General features: G+C 39.0%; 1 protein-coding gene across 2 annotated transcripts; it reads left to right on the top strand.

Moving 5' to 3' along the window:
- Positions 1-1,854: 1,854 nt before the first annotated feature.
- nectin4b (nectin cell adhesion molecule 4b) lies at positions 1,855-24,310 on the top strand. 2 transcript variants are annotated; one of them, XM_085378531.1, is made up of 11 exons: positions 1,855-2,248; positions 6,519-6,719; positions 9,380-9,547; positions 12,635-12,913; positions 15,598-15,715; positions 19,301-19,452; positions 19,756-19,921; positions 20,059-20,134; positions 20,406-20,462; positions 20,658-20,843; positions 21,948-24,310. In XM_085378531.1, exons 1-11 carry the CDS (start codon positions 2,197-2,199, stop codon positions 22,173-22,175), a joined length of 1,683 nt encoding a protein of 560 aa, XP_085234657.1. In that variant the 5' UTR covers positions 1,855-2,196; the 3' UTR covers positions 22,176-24,310. The 2 variants fall into 2 exon arrangements, with proteins under 2 accessions (XP_085234657.1, XP_085234656.1); XM_085378530.1 differs by having other exon boundaries at positions 21,912-24,310.
- The last annotated feature ends 1,378 nt before the right edge of the window (positions 24,311-25,688 follow it).

Here is a 25,688-nt window from a genome sequence, read left to right as displayed (position 1 = left end):
AACATCTATGTTTGTGATTCCCACGGCTCAATGAGCATATTTTTTCCTTTTAATATGGGGTCCCCCCCCCTTTGTACTGCTACGTTTTTTATAGTCTGCAAAATGATAGATGCGTCTTTAAAAGGCAATTTAAAAATATAACAGGAAACGGTTTAAATACAAAGCTGATATGTTTCAGACTGAGTGGATCGAGTGTTAGAAAGTGCAGCAAAGGTCCCGTGTATCAAGTCTTGCTGAAGAAGTGTTGTCAGAAACTGTCCGCAAGTCTAAAGCTTCCTGTTTGCAGTCTGGGTTTGTGGATCAGGCCATCTGAGCTTAAGCCAATAAATAAACCATTGAAAGTAAAAACAAAACCCCTCACAAACTTTCAGGTTATTTTGGAAAAATAGAACAAACTGGCATCGATAATGGTGTTACCTTCAAGTACTCCTGGGGAACTCAGTTCGATGAATGCTGTGAAAACAAACTTCATCCACCCATTTTCTTCCACAGAGAAGAATTGGGGTCACATTCTGAAAAGAAATGAATGTCTCTGGGTTAATTATATATTTTAAAAAACCTTTCACTTTAAATTGCTGGTATAAATGGAAGATGACCATTAGGGGAGGAATTAAAGCATACACGGTTATGTGAGGATTGTTAAAGAAAGGGGGCCAGAACCAGGCCGCCGAAAGGGTTAAATCGAGCCCACTAGCCTTGGATAACGTGAAAACAGCGATGACAGGGGGCATAAATGCTTTCTATCAAACGAGACAGTGTAAGAAAGGAGAAAAATTCATGACATAATGTGTTACTAAAGAATAACATACACATTACCGGTATGTTATGTCTAAAAACAACTTGGTCGTATGCGGTATGCATCCCGCCCACGTAAGACTATGTTGTGGCCCACCGTGTAAGATGAGTTTGAAACCCCTGGTTTACACAAAGAAACATCAACAACACTTGCACTATTGAATCTTCACCGTCTCCCCACAATGAATACTTTTTAATGGCTAATCCTACTTGCGGCTTTTCAGATCCTTTAGATGCTGTCATTAAAAACTTGTAGCATCTAAAATTCTTCCTAACAAACAGTAAAGTAACTATTCTGCACTCATACAAGCATGAAAGCGAGTCATTTAAAACCATGTTTGTGCAGTTCACCTGTTTATTTCACTGGTAAGCCACAGTAGTGAGGGTTTTAACCACACAATAAAAAACTACCGTTTTATTCTTCGTGTTCTTTTCTGTCTTTCACCCTTTTTTCCATTACTTTTTGATCTTGTTTTTCTTCTCTTGTTTTGTTCTAGTTTTTCTTTGTGATCTATTATCTTGAATATAAAAGGTTCTTGATCTTGGTGATTAGCAAAATGGGAAAAAGAAACAAACAAACAAAAAAGAAAATGCAAGTTTAGCTGATAGACAAAATAGATTCATAAATAAAAGTAGCCACCACTAATACAGTCGTTTCAAACAAAGTCTGATAAATACTCTCCAGAGTAAGGATTTTATTTACTTGTGTAATTGTAAGAGGACATTGTTGGATTTGTCCAAGAAGAGTGGGGGTGTTAATTAGTGTTACTTTTATAGCTTATTGATAAAATTGCAGACTACAATCAAATGATCAACAGTTTAACTGTTAATTTGATCCCTAAACATGTGTAGTTAGATATAAGAAGTTAATCTTGTGAAATTGCTTGACATAAAGTATATTTTTGGTTAATTTTCCGACCCTACCACTGCATTTTCATCTTGCGTCACCTGAACGCAGCGCTAGTGGGCGTGTCAGTGGGCGGGGCGGAGGGAAACAGGTGTAGCGACTCAACCCAAACCTGTATTCTGGTGCTTCTGCCTTCGCGTGACAAGCGAGGTTGTTCTTTTATAAACACGAACTTTATTTTTCTGTCGTGCGAAAGCTCAAATGCAGATTTAACATTTTCCGTTTATTTGTTCATTTCACTGGAAATGAAGATAGAGCCTCTATCAGCTATTTGCTAACCATTGTTCTTTTATCAGTGGAAGTGTGATTTTTTTTAAACATTATTTCTCAGTTGAACAGGAAACATCTGCTGCCCCTGGCTCCTTGCTGCGGGGTTTGTGTTTTTTAAACCAACCCTCAATTTCCCAGCTGAATTTGAACATGGAAGCTTAACACGAGATCTGAATTTCCCAGAAGAAGGCTAATAAAGAGAAACTTTTACTTTGGAACCAAACATGAAGTCAGCTGGAAAAAGTGCTTTGCTCCTGGCATTGCTTTCTTTAATCGGTGAGTTTTCTGTTACATTGATTTGCATGTAAATTAACAGTGACACTGCTTCATAAAACACGAATCACCTGTCTAAGCAAGTCATTTGGGGAATTCTGTGTTCTCCTTTCTGTTAACTGGGTCTGTGACGATTAAACATTTGACAGACATGGCATAAAGCTTGGATATAGTGTCTAAAATCTATACATTTTGAACTTCGTGGTAGCTTCTTGTGCTTAATGTTGGTGTAATTAACCCAGCAATCTTCCTATGAGTGTTAAAACAATGTCCTTTAATATAGAAGGGCTCTTTCCCCCCCCAAGACACTGAATTATTATTATTGCAGTCTTCATAAGTCTCTATGCCTTTGCTTTACTTGCCATGGTTTTGGTCCAATTGTGCAAATTTTTTTTTGTTACAACATGCAATGATTTCTGTCTCCAAATCTTAAGCTCATCATGTCACCAAAGATTTATAAATTTAGAAAACTTTTTAATTTTTGCTTTTTCTAAACAGACATATTGGATTTTTTTGGCTACTTCTGATCTTTTAATTGCATTAACTCAACTGGAGAAATGAATGAAAACCTGAACTACAGCCACCAAACTCTTTAACTTGTGACAAGCTGTTACAAGCAGGGGCGTTTCTAGGATTTTTTTAATGGGGTGGCTGGGGGCATGGCAAAAAAATCAGTCAGGTGGGGTGGGACGGGGGCAGTTTTGCTAACTTTTTCTAAATGCAGAAAATCATCAACCAACATCTAGATAGACAAAATAAAGCTGATTGCGTCACTAAACGGATATCATATCACTGCAAATCATCTCAGTCTAAGCTGAATAAAGCAAAAAGACTAAATTTCCAGTTTTTGTTGAGCTGCAGTTTAAGGTGCTGGTGAGAAACCATATTAGTTTCACATTGTGTATAGTTCTTTTCCTTTTTTTAATTGCAAAACTATTGACTACAACTCCCTAAGAAATGTAACCCAATAAGTTTTTAGATTGCAGTGAGATTCTAGGGTGTGCCTCATCAAATTACCTTTACATTTTTAATTTGTGCGCACAGATGTACTCGAAAGCAAGAAGGTAATTCCCAGGGTAGGATTTAAACCTGTACAACATGCATAAAAGGAACAATAATTTACAATAATTTAGAAGACAGTCTTTTGTTTCCTTTCTTTCTTTGCATGTGCATTAGCTGCACCATCACATAGCTAGGCTTTTTTTCTGCTGGCTACTAAATATATAAAAAAAAAACAACCCTCAAATGAATCAGAGTTCATGGACAGGTGCCACCTCATGCCCTTCTGGACCTGCCCTGGGTTGCAAGTAGCTTTATATGGTACAACAAGCCAATAAAACAAATGTTTGTTTTGGACAACAGCGTCCTTCCAAATTTTTTTGCAATATATTTGGGAATGCCTTTTGCTTTTTTAGATAACCTGTATTGACCTGTGCAACAGATCTAGCTACCCTCAGATAAATGGTTCTCAATTCAATTCATTTCAGCTGAAAAATATAATGCCAAATAACCACACAGTCACCCCAAGGTGCTTTATACTGTAAGGTAAAGGACCTAAAGGAGAGAAATCCCCAACTATAAGATGATATAATATGAGCAAGCACTTGGTGACTGTGGGAAGGACAAATTCCCTTTTAACAGGAAGACGCCTCCAGCAGAACAAGGCCAGTTTGGCGGCGGTGGCGGGGGGTACTCTCTCTGCAGTTTGTAGTTTGAAGCATCTTAACAGAGATAAGTTGATCGTATTTAAAATTGTAGCATTAATGTAGCATTAACAGTCTGCTGTTCTGCTGCACTCGTGAGGCCAGCTGACTATCTCAGAGTTATCAGTAATTCTGCAGCCATGAACATGGGTGAACTGTTCTGGTGTCCACATACTTTTGTCCGTGCAGGTGTGGAGAAAGAAGCAGCAGAACAGAATGCAGCTCCGTCACATTCTTACTCTTACTAAGTGATTTAGAAGTCGTGGCCCAACCTGCGTCTTCCTGTTTTTTTGTTTTTTTTTGATGACTAATTCTGATAATGTTCGTCTGCTTTTGTTTCCTCATCTAGTGGAGATTAACATCATTTTACATTTAGTTTGGACTGTTCTGCTCCAGATGAAGGAGCAATCAGATGAATGTGACTGTGTTGTTTTTACTCTTGACCACAGCAGTTTGAATGAACAAGAAAAGCTTGTACAACAGCTTTGTGGTGCCCCAGTGTTTGTCTAGAGTGTGTGTGTGTGTGTTTGTATAATTCTTTCTTTCAGTTTATCTCTCGGCTCACATTGTCAACTCGTCTCCTTCCTCCAAAAATCTGAGTCTATGTCTGTCTCGAGCGGTCTCTCTCGGTCTGGTCCTCATTTAGGTCAACCACACTGTAGTTCTTTGTACCTACTTTTGAACTTTCTGTCTGTGTGAAGAGGCATGTCGGCTCTCCTGTCTGTGCCACTGCTTTGTCAGTGTGTCCTTGTACTAACTATATCAGATCTGTGGGAGTCCCTGTCCTATATTGGCTTCTTTGTAATCATTGATTAAGCTTGTGAATCAGTAACCACAGAGCAAGGAAGAAAAAAACAAACTTTAAACCCAGAAATCAAAGTGCAAATGTTTTGCATCTTCTGTTTGAGTTGTTGATGTGGCTCTCACACCCATTCCTGTTTCTCTCGCGGTTACACGTACGCATTTCACCAGGTGTGATAAATGTTCCAGCCATTAGTCAGTTCCGATTAATGGCTTTTCAACAGTTTTGATAGTGAAACCCGTCACTGAGAGTTGACAAGAACCAGTAGTTGTCTTTTTGTGCTTGAGTTGCTAAAATGTTGGGTAAATCCTGGATTTTCTATAAAATATCATTAAAAATCATCTACTATTGTGCCAGAATGGATTCAGTGTGCAGGCAACGTTTTGCAAAACACTAAAGTTCCTTAAACATACAGCAGTGAGTTAATTAAATGCAATATTTCATTAATCAAATCCACATTTATTCCTCACACAGAAACCTGAGCTCAGGTGATGAAGAATTTGTTTTAGTTTTATTCTGTCGCAAAGCATTCTTTAAAACCAAAAGCAAGTCAAACTTGAAACATGGAGATGGAGAAGGACATTACGAAATGAAACCGAATAAAGCAAACTTTAAACAGCGGGAAGATCATAGGACACAAAATGAAATCAGTCATCGAACAATGAGACAGCAAAACAAAAAAACGAGTTGAGATCCAATAGATAAGATGGAAATATGTTTCTAATGCAATCAATGTGAAATGTAAAACAATAGAAGCGTAAACATGTGTTGGCGGGCAGATGTTCGTAGTCTTCACCCTCTTGGACCCCTACTGGGAGTAAACCTTGTTTCTCTCTCTGGTAGTTCAAGCCTGCTTCGAAAAATTAACGACTGGTTTTTAAGGAAAAAAAAAAAGCAAATCCAAGACCTATTCTAATGATGGTCAAACCACGTCTTTATTGATATATATACTTAGGTGTCAGATCTCGTCATTAAGGACTCGGTGGAGTCAAATGCTCTTTTTATGTGGGAAAGGGTTAAAAGAAACTACACACGTGGAAACTTTTCCGTGTTTCCTAATATAAAGGCAGTCTGTCTGAATTGTTTACTGTCAACAAGGAAATATGAAGTAATAAAGTTTTTGCTCTGTCGTGAATAGCAAGTTTGTTCACAAACAAGAGGCAATTTCTGCTTTTAAAAGTCACCTAAAACCAGTTTTTAGTGACTTTCTCGGTGTTGGCATGTCAACGGACAAGCTGGTTAGGTGAATGAGCGAATGCCTGTAATTGTAAATGTTTGCCTATACACAAACCTGTATAGGCTATACCCGACCTTCTGCCTGGAGCATTATAGAATAATGTCGAGCTTTTTATGATCATCCTGAACAGGATTGGTCATAAGAGCTGTCTGGAAGGAAGCACAAACACTTTGGATAACAGAAGAGTGGCAAAAACACAAAATAGTAGCAAAATAGTTGTCACAGGTTCCCAGGCCCTAAGGTCATGTCTGTTTTGTATTTCTTCACTTTGAGGAGCTGGAACAACATATTTGGGTGTGTTGGCACTGACGGGTCTCTGTGAAATTATGGAGAGATTACTATGATGAGTAAAAACGACTGCATGCTTCATCACTTGATTTGGAAATTCCATGCGAAATACCATAAATGTAATTTAGTCTTCAAAATGTACAAATGCCAATGATTTGCTGTGTTTCCTAATCCAAAATCACACTCTCCAAATATGCCTTATCTTCCACTGATTAAATCCACATGTTTCTCTTCCCTCCTCAGCCATGCGCGTGGGGGGTGGATTTGTGGAGCCTGCTAACCCCGTCACCACCCTGCGCTCCGTGACAGAGACTCAAACCAGACTCCCCTGTCAGTATCAGGTGGAGGGTGAGCAGAAGGTGGTGCAGGTCACCTGGTACAAGGAGCTTTCAGATGGCAGCAAAGATATGATCATCACAGCTCACTTCTTGGACGGCCATAGAGGTACTTGACTGAAGAAGCTCCTGTAAAGTCCCTGGGGAAAATAAAAATTTCAGTAATAACATCTTGGCAAAGCTTTTTTCTTTTCTCTTTCTTGGGGGGGTAATGAGCGAGGTGCAAGTCAAGCATTGTTTTCCCAGCAGATGCTGCAGTTGTAGCAGTCCTTGGACATGATACTTAGTGCAAGCATTTATTATCAAGACCAAAACAACTATTTGGTGCATCCTTTGGTTCCAAATACACTTACACACACTGCCCTCATCAGGTTATTGTTTATGGATTTGAACCTCAGTTATCAAATGCTACATCTGCTTTATAACTGCTTTATCTTAAAAAATATAGAGATAATGCAACCTAAGCATTAATGACTTGACAAATGCCAACCATACCTACACTTATTATAATATGCTCTATAATAATAATCAGGAACGCTAAGGTTCTTCATTACTGCTGACCAAAGTTCACTCAAAACCATAAGGAGAAAGAAATACTATAAAAGTGGTCAGCTAATAACAAAATATAGGAAAGACTTTGCTCTTTGTAATTTTATTTGCTTTGATACTAATAACTTTAAGAATGTCTGTATTTCATTTAATTGTTCCATTTTTCAGGTTATTAGAAACATGTATTGTTGTCTTACTAAAGTGTACCAGTTAAGCTCACTTTCAGATCTGTATTCTTGTTCTTGGAGCTTTACTTGATTCACAGCTAACACCTCTCAGTTTAAAGATACAATCAGAAATAAAAACAAAACAAAACATTATTTAATAAAAAAAAAAATACATTTTACTAATAAATACGCATTAGTGTGTAATTATGTCTTCTAATAACTGATGCATTATGATCAACTCAAAATTAATCAATTAGAAATGCATAGAAGCAGGCGATGGTTTGTCATGTTGGCCTGATATTTTGGATACGGTGGCTGAGATTCACACATAAAATACAATGTCAATAGAGACTGGCCACGTGCGCAGTATGCCAAATATGGAAGAGAACAGGGCTCGCAGTTGTTCACATGTTGTGGTGGCAAATTTGAATTTGTATCTAACTCCAATTTCTGTCAGTGTAAAATGTTTAGCTACGCATTCGATCAATGAAATGTCTTAATATAAGACGTGGAAGAGCAATTTCAACAGTATGTCTCAGGTTTTCTACATGGCAAAAAATGCTGCTTTAGTAAGTAAAAGAAATCTGTCCCCAATGATCTAAGATGTAAAATTACAGAAATGTATAATTGAATTATTTTGGCATATTGTGACTGGCCATGAGAGAGGTTTTAAGGGTAGGAAAAGCTGTAAAAAGAAAAAAAAAAGTATGCTGTCTTTCACATTTTCCAAAGCCATCCAGTATTGGAGTCTTTGCCAGGCTAATTGCGGCCCGCGCCCTTATGTTTGACACACCCCTGGTTTAGACGTAATATCATCCTTTTCCTCAAGCCTCATCTCCTGACACATAAAAACGTGCATAAACATGCTTATCTATTCCCAATATTGTCACAGTTACTTTGTGTCAGCAGATTAAACATCAGCATGAACATCACTGACTCATCGACTCATATCAGACTCCTTTCACAAAGTTTTACAGCTCCCTCCCAAATCAACATGGACACGTATTGACAGCTGAGGTAAACAGCGGACTGTCAACCTGTGCTCACCACAGATGAACTTCAGTCAGTTTGTTTGTCCTGCAGCGAGTATTATGCACTTATGCAGTTGATCTGCAATCTATCGACATCTAGCGAGAGATTTTAGATACTGTAACTTTAAGCAGACTTTCTTCTGATTGGCTGCCCCTCATAAAGTTTTGAACAGAAGGTGGGTGGAGCTTCTGTGCTCATAGCCAGAGCTTTGTGCCTGAAATTATGACATTGGGGATATCCACTTTCAGTAACACCGTATGGAGCTAAGAATAGGAAAAAAATGTCTGAAACTGAGCATAAAGAGCAGTCTGAAGCCACGCTTCAAGGAAAAGCATTTTAACATTTACAGTTTTGACTAATCATAACAGCCTCAGTGCAAGATCTGGAGGTTGGAGATTTGCTTTGTGAATTGGTGGAGAAGTCAGAAGGTTGAGGTACATGTGCTGGTTAATGGAAATGTAATTTGATCCAGAGGCCCACGGCTGGTCCAGTGGGCCATGATTGTATGAATGAATGTGAATCATGCGCTACTTCTACCTTTGTTAATCGTTTAAATACCTTTTTCCTCACTGCTGTTGTTAAAGAGTACTCACTACTATGAGTAGACCTGATTTAAAGGCTGTTACATTACTCTGCTTATAACACACATCATTTCACTTTCAGATTTATTCATGTAAAGATAAATTAGACGCATCATCTTTAATAGCAACTTTATCCATAAATTCAAATTAGAGTCACAAGTTAAAAGTACACACATGAGAAAATAAAACAAAATAATTGTTGCTGTGTCTCTAATTGGCATGTGGTTATTTGAAATGAGATCATCCCAGCAGACCATTGTTTTGTACCTGGATTACTCTTTATTATTTGTCTGTTGTGACGCTGCTTGATAACTGGAGGCTTATTTTAACAATGTCTAACCATTTATTCTCCTTTCCTGGAGCTAATGCTTTTGACAAAGGGTCTGTTTGACGTTTTGTGAGTGTTGAAGATGCTCACCTGAGGTTTTGTTGTTTGACAGAGTTTGGGCGTTACTCTGGTCGGGTGAGGTTCGAGAACAGCAACCCCATCAAGAACTCTGCTCTGATCATCCTGAACACAGAGCAGTCGGACGAGGGCACCTACGCCTGCCATATCTCCACCTTCCCCAGTGGAAATTTTGAGACGAAGATCGCCCTCACCGTCTGGAGTAAGACTCATCATCCTTTCTCTCTCTCTCTCTTTTTTTTTTTTTTTTTTAAATCTTCTCGCCCACATGTCCCTAATCCTGAGAGAGCTTCTGTAATGATGTTTACACCATCATATCTTCATAGAGGAACTGGTGACTGGGGGAATTCAGGTGTGCCAGCATGGCCACAAGCACTGCCAGCTTACTTTAGGTTTTAGCATGTGAAAAGCCAAAAGGGAAATGCTTTTAATTCTATATTATTCTGTTACTCCAACTAAAAATTAAGAAAAAGTTTAAAATATTCTCAAGTATAAAAAAGCACCACAGAATCTGCGTACACCAAAAATATGTTATGCAGACTCTGATTCTGGTAGGTAGATAGCAGCTCAGCTGTCAAAACATTTGCAAGTTTATTTGGTGTTCCAGAAAGATGGAGAGGGTTTTCCAAGATCCAAGATAAATAGGTTTCCACCACGAGGAGTGATTGAGTTTAAGATAAGTTTGGCATTGATGTAAGTTTCATATATATCCTTAAATCACAAGTTTACATAAAGAGCTTTACACCCCCATAATCTTTATAATCTTAATTCTTCCTCTAAAGAAGGGAGGATGATAGAGAAACGACTGGGAAAAGCATGTTGTGTATATACAAAGAAAAGCGAAATAAAAAAGTATAATCACTATTAAAAAGTATGATATAATTGTGGAAACAGGGTTATGCTTTAAAGAGCTGCCAACTTCAATTTCCCAGGTCTGTGGCAGAAGAAAAGCTTCCTCTTTAGCCTAAAATCACCTGTTTCCACTCCTTATTTTGTCTTTTGAACAATCTTTGCAGAAGTTTTGCACCCAGCTAAAGCCTGGCACAAGTAATTTCCCACTGAGAAAGGAGCCTAAAATTCTGTCCCCTTTAAAATGTTTCAAAAACTCATTTTGATGTATACAGTTTCTGCGGTGCCGCTGTTGTCCCCAGGCTTCCTCCTTTACAACCATAATAACAGCCGTGGGAACACCTTTGTGAATCCTCTGTGAAGTAAACCCTGGAATGATGCTATCATTTTTAAACAACTTTCCCATTTCACTGCCAGTCATCTGCAGTAACAGACCTGTCTCAACACGCCCCAGATCTGACAAATCAACAGAAAGTTGAGTAGTAAGAGACAACCTGTAGCACTGAATTCCCTCCATGTTGGAACATTCAGCTGTAAAATGTTGATTTGTAAGTGCAGAAACTGATGCAGGCGGCTACCTGCCCACGTGTTACTGTCAAAAACTGTAAACTGAACAAACTGGTCATGTTGTTCTTAATGTGAAAGAATAGGTTTTAGAGAAATGACCCTACTGTGAATGCACTATGCCAAAAAGTCACATTTGGACTTGGAATTTTTGTTAAAAACTGGGTGTTTGGTTTACGGATACATTTATTTTAATTGGATGAAAAATGACCAGGATGGAGGTATCAGCATGTTTCACAACACAGCTTCTCTCATGAAGGCACTTTTCAGATAAGTTTGTCAGGTAAATAATGTGAGAGCTGAAATATTTGGAGGGGAGAACATCTCCCCTGCTCACTTTTTCTTGAATTGTCTTTTCTTGGCTGTGAGTCAGAGTCATTTATCACTGTGGAAGCTGGAATCATTCCTTTATTACTGTAAGCCAATGAGTGCAGCATATTTCCCTCGCTGATATGCCGCGCTGTGCTTTAGTGTTTTGTTTTTTTACTAGTTTCTGTTTTTAAAGGTTTGAGCTTTCCTCAGGTGGTGCCCTTTTCTTTGTCAGTTAATCCGTAATAGTTGTTGTTGTTAATGGTACCGACTTGTTTTGTCTGATGTATTAATAATCCAAACATTAGTGGAAAGAGTTAACCAGCCAGTTACTGTTTACAACAGTCATGACTGCAGAGTGAATCACAATCGTGTTAAACCAGTTGGTGACAGGGCAGCAAAAACAAAATGTAGCTGTGTGAAAACATCTAAGGTGACCTGTTCTGAGAGAGTTTTGCAACTTGGTGTTCTTACACAATTCCAATGAATTTGATGGTACTTTTAGTTGGAAACCCACAACTGTAATATGTGGGATATTCTCCAAAGTAGAAGTGGGCACATTAAAGCACAAAAAGATCACTCTGTTTATACACTGTATATAAAAGATGGAAGTCGATTTGCATTAGCTGGATAGCTTTTCCCATTTTGATTTTTTTTTTAACCTTTCTTTTTGGTGTTGCGACCTGCTAACACTTGATGCAAGTTGCATTAATGCACATGGTACAGAAATGGATACCTGCTAATTTATAATAGAAAAATACTATAATTTAATTGTTTCATGTATTACATCAAAAATAGTCAAATTCCACAAATACCATGGAGAGGTCCAGTTCAATGACTCATTATCAGGTGAGGCTGAGCAGACAGCTAGAGCTACACGTGTGTCTGCCCGCACCTGTCAGTCACATAAGCCACACCCACTAACAATGCCCAGTTCCAGCAAGGTGGAATGAATGGGCGACGATGACTGTAAAGTTCAAAACCTTTTCTTTCTTTCTTCTTTGTTTTAAACTAGGTTTTAAACCACTGGGATATGTGGTTTCATGTCCAAGTGGTTATTTGAAGATAGGAATCTAGAGGGATCAATGAAGGTCACCCTGCTGGTGGCACTAAATAGAAAGTCAGCGGATCTGTAGGTGGTTCAGCAACCCGGAAGATTTTACTGCACTCTGTCTGTTTTTTGTTTTTGTTTTTGCTTTGCATTTAAATTTTGTAGATCAAATAACATTTTTACAAAAGGTATGCGGAAAAATGCAAATGTGAATCTGTTGTTGGTACTGCAGGAACATTTTTGAATCATTAGGCAGTTCTGACTTGAAAGTCTGTACAAACTTTCATGCTAATCCCTCAAACAGATTTCATTTGCCAGTCAGGACAAGTGTTGGATCATCTACCCCCTTAGCTCTAAGAGCCAAGAAGTGAAAAATAAACTAACTTGGGAAAGAGACTTTGTAATCTGATGACTGAACTCATTGTGCTTTTTTTAAATTTAGTACTTCAGCAAAGGATCAGATGGAAAGTCCAAACCAGAAGACTTAAATTAACCTCTTTCCTTTTCGTTGTCTAGTTTTACCCATCTCCTCCCTGGATCCAGTAACTCTTGTGGAGGGCCAATCCTTCCGTGTGGCAGCCACCTGCCGGGCTATAGGTCACCCACTTCCCATTCTCTCGTGGGACACGGACATCTCAGGAACGGTCCAGAACCGCACCAGCGAGACTCGGTCAGTGTCCAGCTACTTCTCGCTCCACCCCCTGCGTAGCATGAACGGGAAAAAGCTGGACTGTTTAGTGTGGCATCCTGGCCTGGAGGAGCCACGTAGGATCAGCAACCGCCTGGAGGTTCAATGTGAGTATAGCTGTGGAGCAGAAGTAAAACAGACTGGAGCTGTGGCATTAACATCATATTTTTAAGTGCTGAGTTGCAGAAATAATATTGCTGGTTCAAGGAAGAACAATTGAAGGAACCAGAAAAGTCACAGAGTATGATATGGAAAAATAAGGGAGAGAATGGTACCCCTCACTGGCCCCTTCCCAAGTTACCAAGTTATTTGGTAGAAAATTCTGTCTCTATACAAGATACAGCTCTATAATTTAGCCTTAACATACAGCACAACAAGCTCGAGCACTGATCAGACGTCTTAAATCGCACCAGTAGGATCAGTCGTGGTGGATCGTTGCCAGTGAAGCTGTCACCACCGAGTCGCTCACTGATACTGCGACAGTGACAAAAGCGCTATGGCGGTCACCTTTTTTTCCTTCCCCTTGTCTGAAACAAATGTCTCACTTCAAACTTCATTCATGGGAAAGTGCAGGAATGTGAGCTTTGGTTTTGTATACACTGTCCATCCGTCAGACACGTGACTTGCAGAAACCAGAGAGCGAAGGGTGTGGATATTGAAAGCAGTTTTAGTCAATTAACCATGAAAGTTTTAAAACAACATGAAATAATTTATCTTGACATTCGTCAGTAACTAATTTGAACATGTACTACACAAAGGTCATGTGTAGTGGTGGCTGATGCCTAATAAATGCCTGGACCTCCTACTGTTTACTAATTTAATTAGTAGATCATCACGCCCCAATACTGCTTTCTCAGTGCCATCCATATTTTGTTTTGGTGTGTTTTGCAGCTGTAAATAGATACTCTGTAAGCTTGCATTGTATGAAGCAGTGTACGTCACTGCAAAGGGTTTTAAATTACCACACTTGTGCTGTTTAGTGCAAACTATATGGTCCTATAGAATATGTAAAGAACTGGGACACGCCTGGCTTTTTAGTTAATAACAGGAACAAATAAAGGAAAAAATGACATAAGTGTTTTTACTCTCAGATTTCTTAAACACTGTTTTTATAGTCCCACCTTTCTCCTTTCACTTGAAGCTTTGCGCTGATCCTTGACGTATCGCGATTTAATCCTTCTTCCCTCTGCTGTTAAATATTTATAGGTTACTACTTAAACCAGCATACGCTGATGTTTTAAAAGCGGAAATTTGAATGCATAACAGCAGTTATGCCAGTTATAGAAGGTAACATGACAAAAACAAACATTACAATCGTGTTTTTTGCAGATTTCTTATAGTATTGTAGAAACTATGAATACTCCCAAATGACAAAAAAGTATTAGATTAAAAAACAACAACATTTCTTCTACATCTCATCCAAAATAATAATATTCACTTCAAATGGACACTTGTTAAATATTGCGCCCATACCAAGAATATCACGAGGTGACCTAATAAGTTGGTCCCTCCCTTTTTATGTAGGTGTGTTTGCGACGATACGAAACCACTAAGTTAATATTTATGTTTGAACAACTCCGAAGACTAACACCTGCAAAACACAGCTATAACTAACAGTACTAACCACGCCCATGTTTTTCCTCTAATGGTGTCAAAATGTCGGCATTGAAATCAATAAACATATTACATTTTTAAAGGTTTTTATATTTTATACTCGAGAAGTTAAAGTTCTATAACCATTTTTGATCCTGCCAAATTCTCCCATAAAATTAATACTTGAGTACAGTATGTATACTACCTGTATATATTAATAACATTACATAAATGAAGATATTATGGTGATGTAGTATAAAAGGAGCATTATGTGGATGGTCTGCCAAACATCAGTCTATCACTGATAACTCAACTTCATGCATCTGAGCAAAAGTTACTTTCAAAATATTACATTTATTCCCTATAACCTGGCGGATTCCTGCACTTTCTTCAGCATGTTTTCATTCTTTGTATCTTTGAGTACCACCTTAATGACTCTTTTTTTTTTTTTTTTTTGGTGAGTGTGTTGTGGTGGGAAAGACAGAGCTGTATTCAGCATGCAAACTAAATCAGCTCATACTTATCAGCATACTGTATGGAATGACACTGCAGTTGCTCTTTGCTGGGCTATGGGCCAAACTTTAAGCTCTCCCCTTTAATGGGAATGTAAGCCAATTAGATATTTTTGACTCTAGTTGCCCAGCAAATTATATTTATAAGGCTTAACTGTTAGTCTTTGAGATTAAAGAGCTGGGTAAATATTAGCTACTATCGGCAGATTTGATCCTGCGGCGGGAAAGTTTATCAGTAATAGTCTGTCCTTGACTACTGTTACTGTGTAACTGTGCCAAAACTTTAACTGTTCCAACAATTCCTCTTTGTCTGATTTGAAGGACATTTGTTAAAGGTGTGGGTGTGAGCTGTGCCAGCTTGCTTTTAAAATGGGATTAAATACAAGGTTTCAAGCTAAAGTTTTCTGCTAAAATTATGTCCTCACTGTTAAAATCACTGAACTGGTGCTCAATACGCTTAGTAATGACTCCAAACCTCCCAGATAACATTTGAAATTTTGAGACTTGCGAAAATCTTTTTGTAGATTTAAGACGAGGAAATAACTTCATCTGTTGTGTTTATGGTGCAAACAAACTTCTTTGTATCTTCTCTGCTGCTCTACAAAGTTCTCTATTTGATCTATTATGCAGCATAGGAGACACTAGGTTGTGATGCTGCTTACTTAATATTTGTGTTTCTGTGTCAGACCCCCCAGATGCTACGATCACGACGTCCTCGTCTCGTTGGTATGTGGGTTTGGAGAAAGCTGAGCTGGTGTGCGAAGGCAGGGGACACCCCACACCTCAAAACTTCACCTGGACGTGGTACTTTCTGCATTTTCACATACACATCTGTCACTCTGGCAGTCAACAACACTATGATGATATCATGTTAAATCCCACCTCCCCCCTTTCTAATACTATTTATGCTGCTAATGTTCTCTTTACATGGCACTGGAATGTAACTCAAAACATAGATAAGCCACTGCTAACACGCATACACATGGAGCACACACCTGCAAACAACAAAGGAGTGCGCTCCCATCTAAAGGGGGGGGGTTCCTATCCTCTGCTGGCTCAAATCACTGCTGAATAAAAGGTGCGGTGTCGCGTTGCGAAATTTCAAGTTAGAAGATTGTGTTTCACACGAGGGAGGGAGTGAGCGACACAAGGAAGAGCAGGAGACACATGCTAAGCGTTTAATCATAGTGCCATGCTTTAAATATCACTCTAATGCCTGGTAAAACACTGGGTCTGTACTTTAATTAAAGACGCCAGCCATTACAGTTCTCCCTGTGCACACAGTGATCAAATGTTTTGTGCTGAGTACTTGGGTCATGAGGCAATCTTGAAATATTAAAGTTGTGCTAGTTTCAACCTCTCCACTAAGCCATCCATCACTGAGGCCCCACTGTGAGGAAATCCACTGATTAATTTTAGTTATAATGTCAGTAAACGTTTTGAAATGTTGACTTTTTTTCCCCTTGTTTGCTTTTTAACAATGTAAATATATAAAAATACAACCATTAGTCAATATGAGTGGCTGACTGCTGGTCTCTCCATGTGAGCATTCACAGAACAAATCTGTAGTTTAATCTGCGTTGAAAAGAAGCAAATTTCTCATTTAGTGGGGTTATGTAAAAGATTGTTGACTAAGGAAATGATCCTACACGTAAGCCATGTGTGGAATAAATAAACTATCATTTCAGCTTTAAATATAAGAAGTCATGCTAGCTGTTTCTGTGTGTTGAGCCTTAATGCTAAATTCTTGGTTCCACTTTTATATGAATTGGCAGATAACATTAATTTTATCAGCAACCTGTGCATTTCCCACAATGTCTCACTGACTTTGAGTGTGGAATAGCTGAGGGTGCAAGCCAGACTATTTGAGAAATAGTGGATCTATTTTTCTCAAGAGGCCATCTGTAGAGCTTACAGAGATGGTCATGCAATTCTCTGGGTGAAAATCCCCTGTTGATGTCAGAGGTCAGATGAGAATGGCTAGACTGCTTTGAGCTGATAGGAAGGGAACAGTAACTCAAATAAGCACTTGTTACAATCAGCATATGCAGAAGAGCATCTTTTAATGCACAATACTATTGGACTAGAGCAGCAGAAGACCAGCCTGGGTGCCACTCCTGTACGAATATCCACTCGATCCATCTCTATCCACAAGACAATATTTTAGATGTAGTGGATGTAGGAGAGTCACAGCATGTACAGTACTGTTAAGTTTTAGGCAGAAAAAATGCTGTAAGCAGGCAGCACGGTGGCATGGTGGTTAGCACTGTTGCCGCACAGCAAGAAGTTCCTGAGTTCAATTCCACCATCAGGCCAGCAGGGCCTTTCTGTGTGGAGTTTGCATGTCCTCCCCGTGTTTGCGTGGGTTCTCCCCGGCTTCCTCCCACAGTCCAAAAACATGCACTTTGTGTGGATAGGTTAATTGAAAAATCCAAATTGCCCATATGTGTGAATGCGGGAGTGAATGTGAGTGTGAATGGTTGTCTGTCCCTGTGTGTTATCCCTGCGACAGACTGGCGTCCTGTCCAGGGTGTACCCTGCCTCTCGCCCCTTGACAGCTGGGATAGGCTCCAGCGCCCCCCGCAACCCTGAAAAAGGATAAGCGGAAGCTAATGGATGGATGGAAATGCTGTAAACAAAGAATGCTTTCAAAGACGGAAGTGTTAATCATTTATTTTCATCAATCAACAAAATGCAGTGAATGAACAAAAATAAAATCTAAATAAAATCAATATTAGGTGTGACCACCCTTTGCCTTCAAAACAGCATCAATTCTTCCAGGTCAGGGGTGGGCAACTCCAGGCCTTGGGTGTTGGTGTCCTGCAGGTTTTAGATGTGTTCTTGATCCAACACAGCGGATTCAAAATGGCTAAATTACCTCCTCAACATGTCTTGAAGTTCTCCAGAGGCCTGGTAATGAACTGATCATTTGATTCAGGTGTGTTGACCCAGGGTGATATCTAAAACCTGCAGGACACCGGCACTTGAGGCCTGGAGTTGCCCACCCTTGTTCTAGGTATACTTGCACACAGTTTTTGAAGGAGTACTTCTTGTTCATTAAGATAGCTCTTAATGACTTTGGCTGTATGTTTGGGGTCGTTGTCCTGCTGCAGAATACATTTGGGCCAATAAACAATTATGTTTCTGAAAGCATTCTTTGTTTACAGCATTTTTTTCACACCTACCTACAACTTAGGCATAATACTGTATGTGCAGCCCAAAAATCTGCAGCAGCTGTGTGATGCTGTCATGGGAATATGGACCCAAATCTCTGAACAGTGTTTCCAGAATCTTGTTCAGTCTCTTATGAGGAGAAAGGGGCCATCCAACCAGTACTAACAAGGTATACCTAATAAAGTGGCAGATGAGTGCATATTTTATTAATCAGAGCAACCCTAAAAATGTAGAATGTGTATGTACAACAAGTGTATCAAATTCACAAATACCTTTCTTGATCTTCTTATAGCTGCTTTACGTTGCTCCAAAGACAAAGTCATTGTTAAGTGTAACAGATAATACCATAAAACATGTAATTTGCGTTATCTAGTAAACTTTTACTTTTACCTTTGGCACTATCGAGGCCAGCTACTTTAGTTTCACAATATGTTTTTATGTATAACTCATGTAGTGAAACTATATTGTACTACTCTAGTTTCAGTCATTTCACAATAGGTCTTTGCTTCATTGCACTGATACTGTGGTAAGTCACAAAAACAATAAGTCACGGGAGAGATTAGAATCTTTTTGGCCAGTGAAGCTGTATTGCACACCATATCTGTATCATTTCCACCATCCTCGCTGTGTCAGATGCAATCTCCACCTGTGACTCGATTTAGAAAAGGCTGGTCAGAGAAGCTAGGCGGGGTGTTGAGAAAAGAAATCTGACCCGGGGCGACTTTGACGGGGGGGATAAAGCAGTAGGTAAATAGCTGGTGGAGCACAGTGAAACCAGGGGGGAATATGACCCCTCTCAGTGGACCTGATCAGAAACTGCCTCTATTATGTGGCCTGTACAATTTAGGGCTCAGAAGTTGGGCTTGTTTCAATCCCCCAAACCTAGTATTTACCTGGTTTATACAGATGAGCCCTGCATGCTTTGGTTCAGGTGGTTTCACTCTGTGATGAACCTGATCCTTCAGAGTGTTTACTAAGCGGATAACTTCCTTGATTCAAACCAGTTTTTGCATTTTCCTGTTACTTGCAAGCAAACGTCATTAGATATTTGTATATTTCCAGCTCTCTGGTTTGAACTCTGCTCCTTTCATTTTGTTGTTTGCAGCTATGAGTCAAAGCTGCTGTTTCAAACAGTGAGTCACAGACTTCTGCGTAGTTCACCTCTCTGTGACATCTGCAAGTTAATGGTAACATTTTTCTTTTGATTGCTTGCAGGAAAGGGGGAGCTCTGCCTGACGGGGTGTCTGTGGTTGGAGGGAAGCTCCTCTTTCAGCGGCCTGTTCACTTGAGTGACAGTGGGGCCTACGAGTGCATGGTCACAAACAGTGTGGGAAGGGGAAAAACTGAGTATATGCTCAATATAGATGGTAAGTGCAGTAAAGCTAATTTTGCATACATTTTCATGGGATTTGATGGAGAAACTGTTCTGCTGCTGTGAGCTTTGTTGATGTTTTTGCAGGTGGAAATTTAGACTTATTTGCCAAACTCCTTCTGAGTTGGTGTAATTTTGAACATTTGCTGCCCCCTCTTGTTAGATACAAGGCATTAACAGTTGAACTCAGTCTGGATTACAAAAAAAATATTAAAGGAAAGATGTAGCTGTGTTGTTGTTGAATGTATTTATATGCGAGAGAGTCATCGGATCTTTTCATATTTTTATATTTTTTTAGAGATGCAATGGCGCATTGGTGAAACCCCTCCTGATAACCTGCTGCTGATCATAATTTGTGCCTCCACCGGAGGTTTAATCCTCCTCCTGATCATCATCATCTTGGTGGTTCACCGCCATCATCGACGTAGAACGAACAAGCTTAAGAGACAGCTATCTGAAAAATCGTGAGCTAAAGCACATATTGTTAAAGAAGGCTTTTATTAATAACTTCAACTGGGATTTAAACTGATCTATTTTGTGAACATGCAGGTTTTCCATAAATCCTCAAAATGTGTGTGTGGTTTTTATTTTTTTCTCCCAGGGATGAAATTAGGAGTTTTTCTAGGCAAGCCTCTTTCAGGAGAATAAACTCTACCAGCACAGACTTCAGATACCAGGTAGGAATACGCACACAGACACACACACACACACTCTCGCTGACAACAATAACCTGCAAGCTTGAAGGAAGCCAGGTTGACACACCTGTCCTGCTCGGGTGGAGCCGCTGGCAGCTCAGGCTGATGATTACAGGCTGCTGCAGCTTCAAACAACACTGAAACATGCAGCGTTCATAGACAAATATCATTAATATCTAATTTTTGGCGGTTTGTTATATTCCTCTTCGTGTTCAGGTTCACTAATTTTTGGCGACTTTCTATTTTTCTCCAGGGTGAAGACTCCATGCTCAGAATAGACAGCCGAATGAAAAACAGCCAAATGTCTCTGGTGAGTGTCTCACTGTGATGAAATATATCCAGGTAGAATACTGCTGATCTTGGTTCTGCCTGCGCTGTCTCTAAGGAATTGTTCATATAGCTGCTTCTTTCTAATGTTGAAGGTTTTTTCAAAATAAAATGCTTTAAGATCTTGTCTCAGATTTGCACTTTATCATTACATTGAATATCCTCTCCCTGCCTACAGGAGCATACCCATTCCACTCTGGGTGGGAGGTGGGGGCCAGGAGATGTAGAACTGGATGAACTGGGACGTCCGGTCATCTGGTGTGAAGGCAGCGATATTCCAGGAGGAGCTGAGGTTGACGGAGGGAAGGAGGCGCAAAGGAACAGGGTGGAGTCATACGTGAAGAGCAGTAGCAACATGTCGCTGGTATGTGTCAGCGTCTGAGAGATTAAGTTTGAAATGTGTTTAGATTTGTTTGTAATGTATCATATGGTAACGGCATGCTGTATTTATTTCTGAGTTTGCATCGTCACTGAGGGTGACGTGGTAAAACAAAAGGGATTCAAATGACAGGAAACATTTTAGGAAACAACAGCAAGAAACGTCATCTCTGTTTTATTAGTCACTTTATAATTGTTCCTTTCTTCTACAAATGATGACGCTTTATTGGATTTATTTAGAAACAGGATCAGGAATGTAAACATGACTGTTTTGTTAAATCTGGATTACAATCTGATGTCATCACGACCAAAGCTTCACTTAGAGGTTTCATACAAAAGAGATTGAATACCAGTGTGCATTCTCTCCTAGCAATTATTACCACAAAAAAACGTCATAAGAAATATTGGATGGTAGGATATGGTCCATGTTGTGTTAGGAGCTTTTTTTCTTCTTTTTTTAAAATCTAGACTTCTACCTCAATAAACTGGTTTTCACTGATCCCATAGACAGTTTTGGTAGAAATATAAAGTTTATCTACAGATTATCCAGCTTGAATTTGGATTTTTAGTGCAAGTATCATAAACCCAGTTTTATCCCCTCTGTGCCTTTTTCAGTCCAACTTCAATTTTTTGGTTATATAAAGGGGACCTATGATGCTCATTTCCAACTAAATATGTATTCTTGGACTCCAGTAAAATAGTTTTGCCTGACTCACAGTTTATCCTCTTTATGGGGAAATCCATTTTAGCCATTTTCTTAAGGCCATCATCTCCTAGCCAACTTTCATCTGATTGGCTGATCGTACAGAGCCAAAACTAGAATAAACAGTGTGAAACTAAGTGGTAGGGCAGATTGAACCCTGAGGTTTTGGCTTGCAGGAATTACCTGTTCATCTGCTGAACTCGGTGTTTAAAACTTCAGTTTCAACATTAACTGTTGTTACTGTGTATTTGAGAGAAAATAAGGAAAGGCATAATAGGTCCTCCTTAATATTGGTAACTTTCAGGACAAATCAGGAAAAACAGTATTCTATTTTTATACTGTTTCTACCAGGACTCAGGTCTTCCTTCATCTTTGGTTCCTCTGAAGGCTCAGCAGGATGACGGCAGCGGGCCCAGAGAACCAGACGCCTGCCAGCCCAGGGAGAGAGAGGTCTGGGCTCCCACACAGTCTGAAGGACACGACAGTGACGAAGATGGGAGCCCCTACCAGTTATCACAGACTCTCAGGAATTACTTTGACTACAGCAATGGGGCCATCAGGCCCAAGCCAAGTAACAATTCCATTATTCTACACCCCAGAGGACAGCTGATCTAGACAGGACTCTCATCTGTGATATGAAAAGAGAGACTGTCTGTATCTCTGCAGTGACTCTGACTGTGACGTTTGATGTTTGCTTTGAAGGGTAATTCGTCTCAGGTACTATCCCAATGCTGATTGTTGATTTTTTACTTTAGAGATTCTTCCTTATTTCTGTTAATCAAAAGAAGGTTATGAGTTGTTCTTTTGAGCATTTTATGACTTCATCAGTGAGGTAATAAAAAAGAGATGAGGAATAATTTGGGGGAAGAGGGAAAAAAAAAAAAGAAGTCCTGAGCCAGATACGACTGGTATAGTAGAACTGGAACATTTTGGACCACTAATGTAGAATTAAGTTTATAGAGAGTTTTGCCCTGAAAGGTATGCAAATGAAAAGTATTTTTGTTCTTTAAGGTATTGTATTAAGAATCCTGTTACAAATGTTTACTATGTTTGGTGCAAAGCTGAGTTTTGCATCCAGTGCTTCTTGTTTAAATACATGTGAATAGATACAAAGGACTTGAGAATCCTGCCTCATGCAGGACAATATGTATATATTCCATGTGTTTATATTGTTAAGGTTCAAAAATTGAGAAAGGGTACAAGAGGTGATCGAAAAATAACCACACTGGTCCGGCCGGGTGAAGTCAAACGAAGATTTTAATTCACACGTGGGAAGATCACTGGAAACAGCAATTGATCTTCGACTTACTAAAGCACAAACAATTATTTTATAACATCAGGGTTTGTTTTACTGACGCCCCTTCATGCGTCACAGATACATTTTATACATAGATCAGATCAACACCACAATGACTTTTAACCCAGAAGATCATCTTCTATTTTCATGGCTGGTACTTTCCGTTCTTATCTTAAAGTGAATTGTTCCTCTTTCTTTCTTTAATCTCTCCTCTAAATAAATCTAACTCATGTGTGTGTGTGTGTTGACCTCACATGCTCTTTGTGTCACCTCTTCACCTACTAACTGTCTGTGTCTCGTCCTCAAATGCTCTTTCTCAATTCACCTGTTGCACTTCTGACCTTTCACTAGACCAGAGGCTCACTGAGACTATGTGTATGTCTTCTACTAAATAAATGTTTTAACCAAGAACCTCCACTAAAACCTTAATATAAAATAACCTGATATAAGTGTTTTGTAAGCATGTACTGCAATTCCTTCTATGGCTCCAAGTCACTTGCACAATAGATTGTCCGGACATCGCGCCGAACAAAGCTTCCAACCCCCAATTAATTGACCGAGCTCCAACTCTTTAATAAGCACAGATATGCATTGTGTATAAAATAGTCATAACTGCACCTGAAATACAAGGTCAACATAATAACTGTATGCATAACATCTTAAGGCCATCTTAAAGCTATCTGTTACATTGTTAAAGCAATGATCATACTGCAGATTATATTATGCTGGTCAAATACTTTTTGTTCATCCCCACAATATACACTGATCATCCACGACATTAAAACTGTTAAAAGGTGAAGTGAATAACATTGACTCACTTGTTACATCGCTTCGCCCTGTAGAGAAACCTTAGATCTGGCGACTCCACATCACAAAAATTACTTGAGGAACTTGGCAAAGAGTCCAAGGTGCTGATACAAACTATCAGCTCCTCAGATCCAAATTGAATTCAGGTTTTTGAGGCTGATACTCACCCAAAGGATCAAGTAAAGACACCCTCAGCGATCCAGTGCTCTTGCCCCGATGGGTCAGTTATTTCTACATTGTTTCCACATCAACTCTTGCACATTAGGTGTTCTTATGTTAATGTCTGATATATGTGTGTGTGTACATTTGTTTATTAATACATCTTTACAGCCACCTGCTGCTGTCAGCTTAAAAAAAAACCTTGTTAATATGAAGAACAAAAGAGACGATGCTGAAAGTTCTTTGGCCAGCTGGTGTTGAAATGCAGCAAACTGGGTCAGTTTCATCTATATAACTATAACTTTTTAGTGCTGTAAATACCTTTTTGTAAAAAAAGAAACATTGTGATGATACAAATACACTGTAAATTTTTCTATGCTTTTTTTTAAGAAGATCAGGAAGTGATGTGTATATGTTGAAAATCTTTATTTGTAAAAGTGCAGCTTACAAACATTCTTTTAAAAAACACTGGAACATTAAAGCTACTTCGGGAACTTCATAAAACAGCAGAAACTTTATGGGTTATTCTGTTATAGGTTGATGAATTTAAATAAATTTTTTATTGAAGAAAAAGTTAGGATTTTTGAGAAATATTGTTTTTCTTGTTATTTATAGATTCAAACACTGATACTACCTTCATATTTTACTAATAAAGGCATGGAAGACAATTAACTTTGATGCAAATTAAAACATGGTTGTAGTTTTAGCAAGTGTTTACAGGACAGATCTTTGCTTGGCCAGATGCCCTAACTCTGTTATGAGGTTATTAGGGACTAGCAGGTCACTGCATTTGGCTAAGAAATAACCCATGGCATTACTACTGTAAAAAAGATCCTAGAACTAGTACAGGCCACTATATTTGGCATTAATTTTGTACTGGAAATAACACTGTACCTGTAGGGGGAGTCTTAAATGCACTAAGAAGATTGAATAAACATGAAAGTACTGAGACTGTGCTTATTATGGTGACAAATGATACTAAGAACTGCGGATACTGATTAATATTTTGTTCATGTGCTGCTTGATTTAAGTGCAGTTGACACAGTAGACCATAAAACTTTGAGAGGCTCCAGGTCTGGGTTGGTAAAGGTCAGATGGTTTAGGTCATATTTGACAATCCAAAAATTTTTGTTTTCATTGGTGACAAACTGCTCTCCTTACTCTATAATAAGTTGTGGAGTTCCTCAGAGATCCATACTGGGACCTATCTATTTTCCCCCATCATATATGCTACCAATGGAACCTTAGGAATATCCCAAGAATAAACTGAATGCTGAGTTTTACTGACTCTCAGACTATTATTCATGCTTTTATTTCCTCTCAGTTGGGTTTTTGTACTGGTTTTTCAAAGGTACCAATCAGAGATAACAATAAATAGACTTCAGATTGTGCAAAATGCAGCTGTAAGACTGCATTTTGCACATGTGAACATATTATCCCAGTTTACCCCTCTACAATTCAATTCAACAGTCGCCACAAGCTGCTTTATATTGTAAGGTACAGATCCTACAGTATTACAGAGAAAACCCAAAGAATCAGATGCTGGATGTCCAATACTTTTACAATTGATTTTAAGATTTAACTTATTACTTGTAAAGGCATTTAGGCTTGGACCGAGATTATATACGTAAGAGGTGGGGAACTCAGGCCTCATGGGCCGGCGTTCTGTAGGTTTTAGATGTGTCCTTGTTCCAACACAGCTGATTTAAATGACTAAATTACCTCCTCAACATGTCTTTAAGTTTTCCAGAGGCCTGGTAATGTAGTAATCATTTTATTCAGGTGTGTTGACCCAGGGTGATATCTAAAACCTGCAGAACACCGGCCCTTCAGGCCTGGAGATCCCCAGACCTGATATATGTGAA

Source organism: Diplotaxodon limnothrissa, linkage group LG18, assembly GCF_057381915.1.
Source record: "Diplotaxodon limnothrissa isolate DT_005_m linkage group LG18, D_limnothrissa_male_GT1.1, whole genome shotgun sequence".
NCBI classification, from domain to species: domain Eukaryota; kingdom Metazoa; phylum Chordata; class Actinopteri; order Cichliformes; family Cichlidae; genus Diplotaxodon; species Diplotaxodon limnothrissa.
This window is presented reverse-complemented; position numbering and strand designations above follow the sequence as displayed.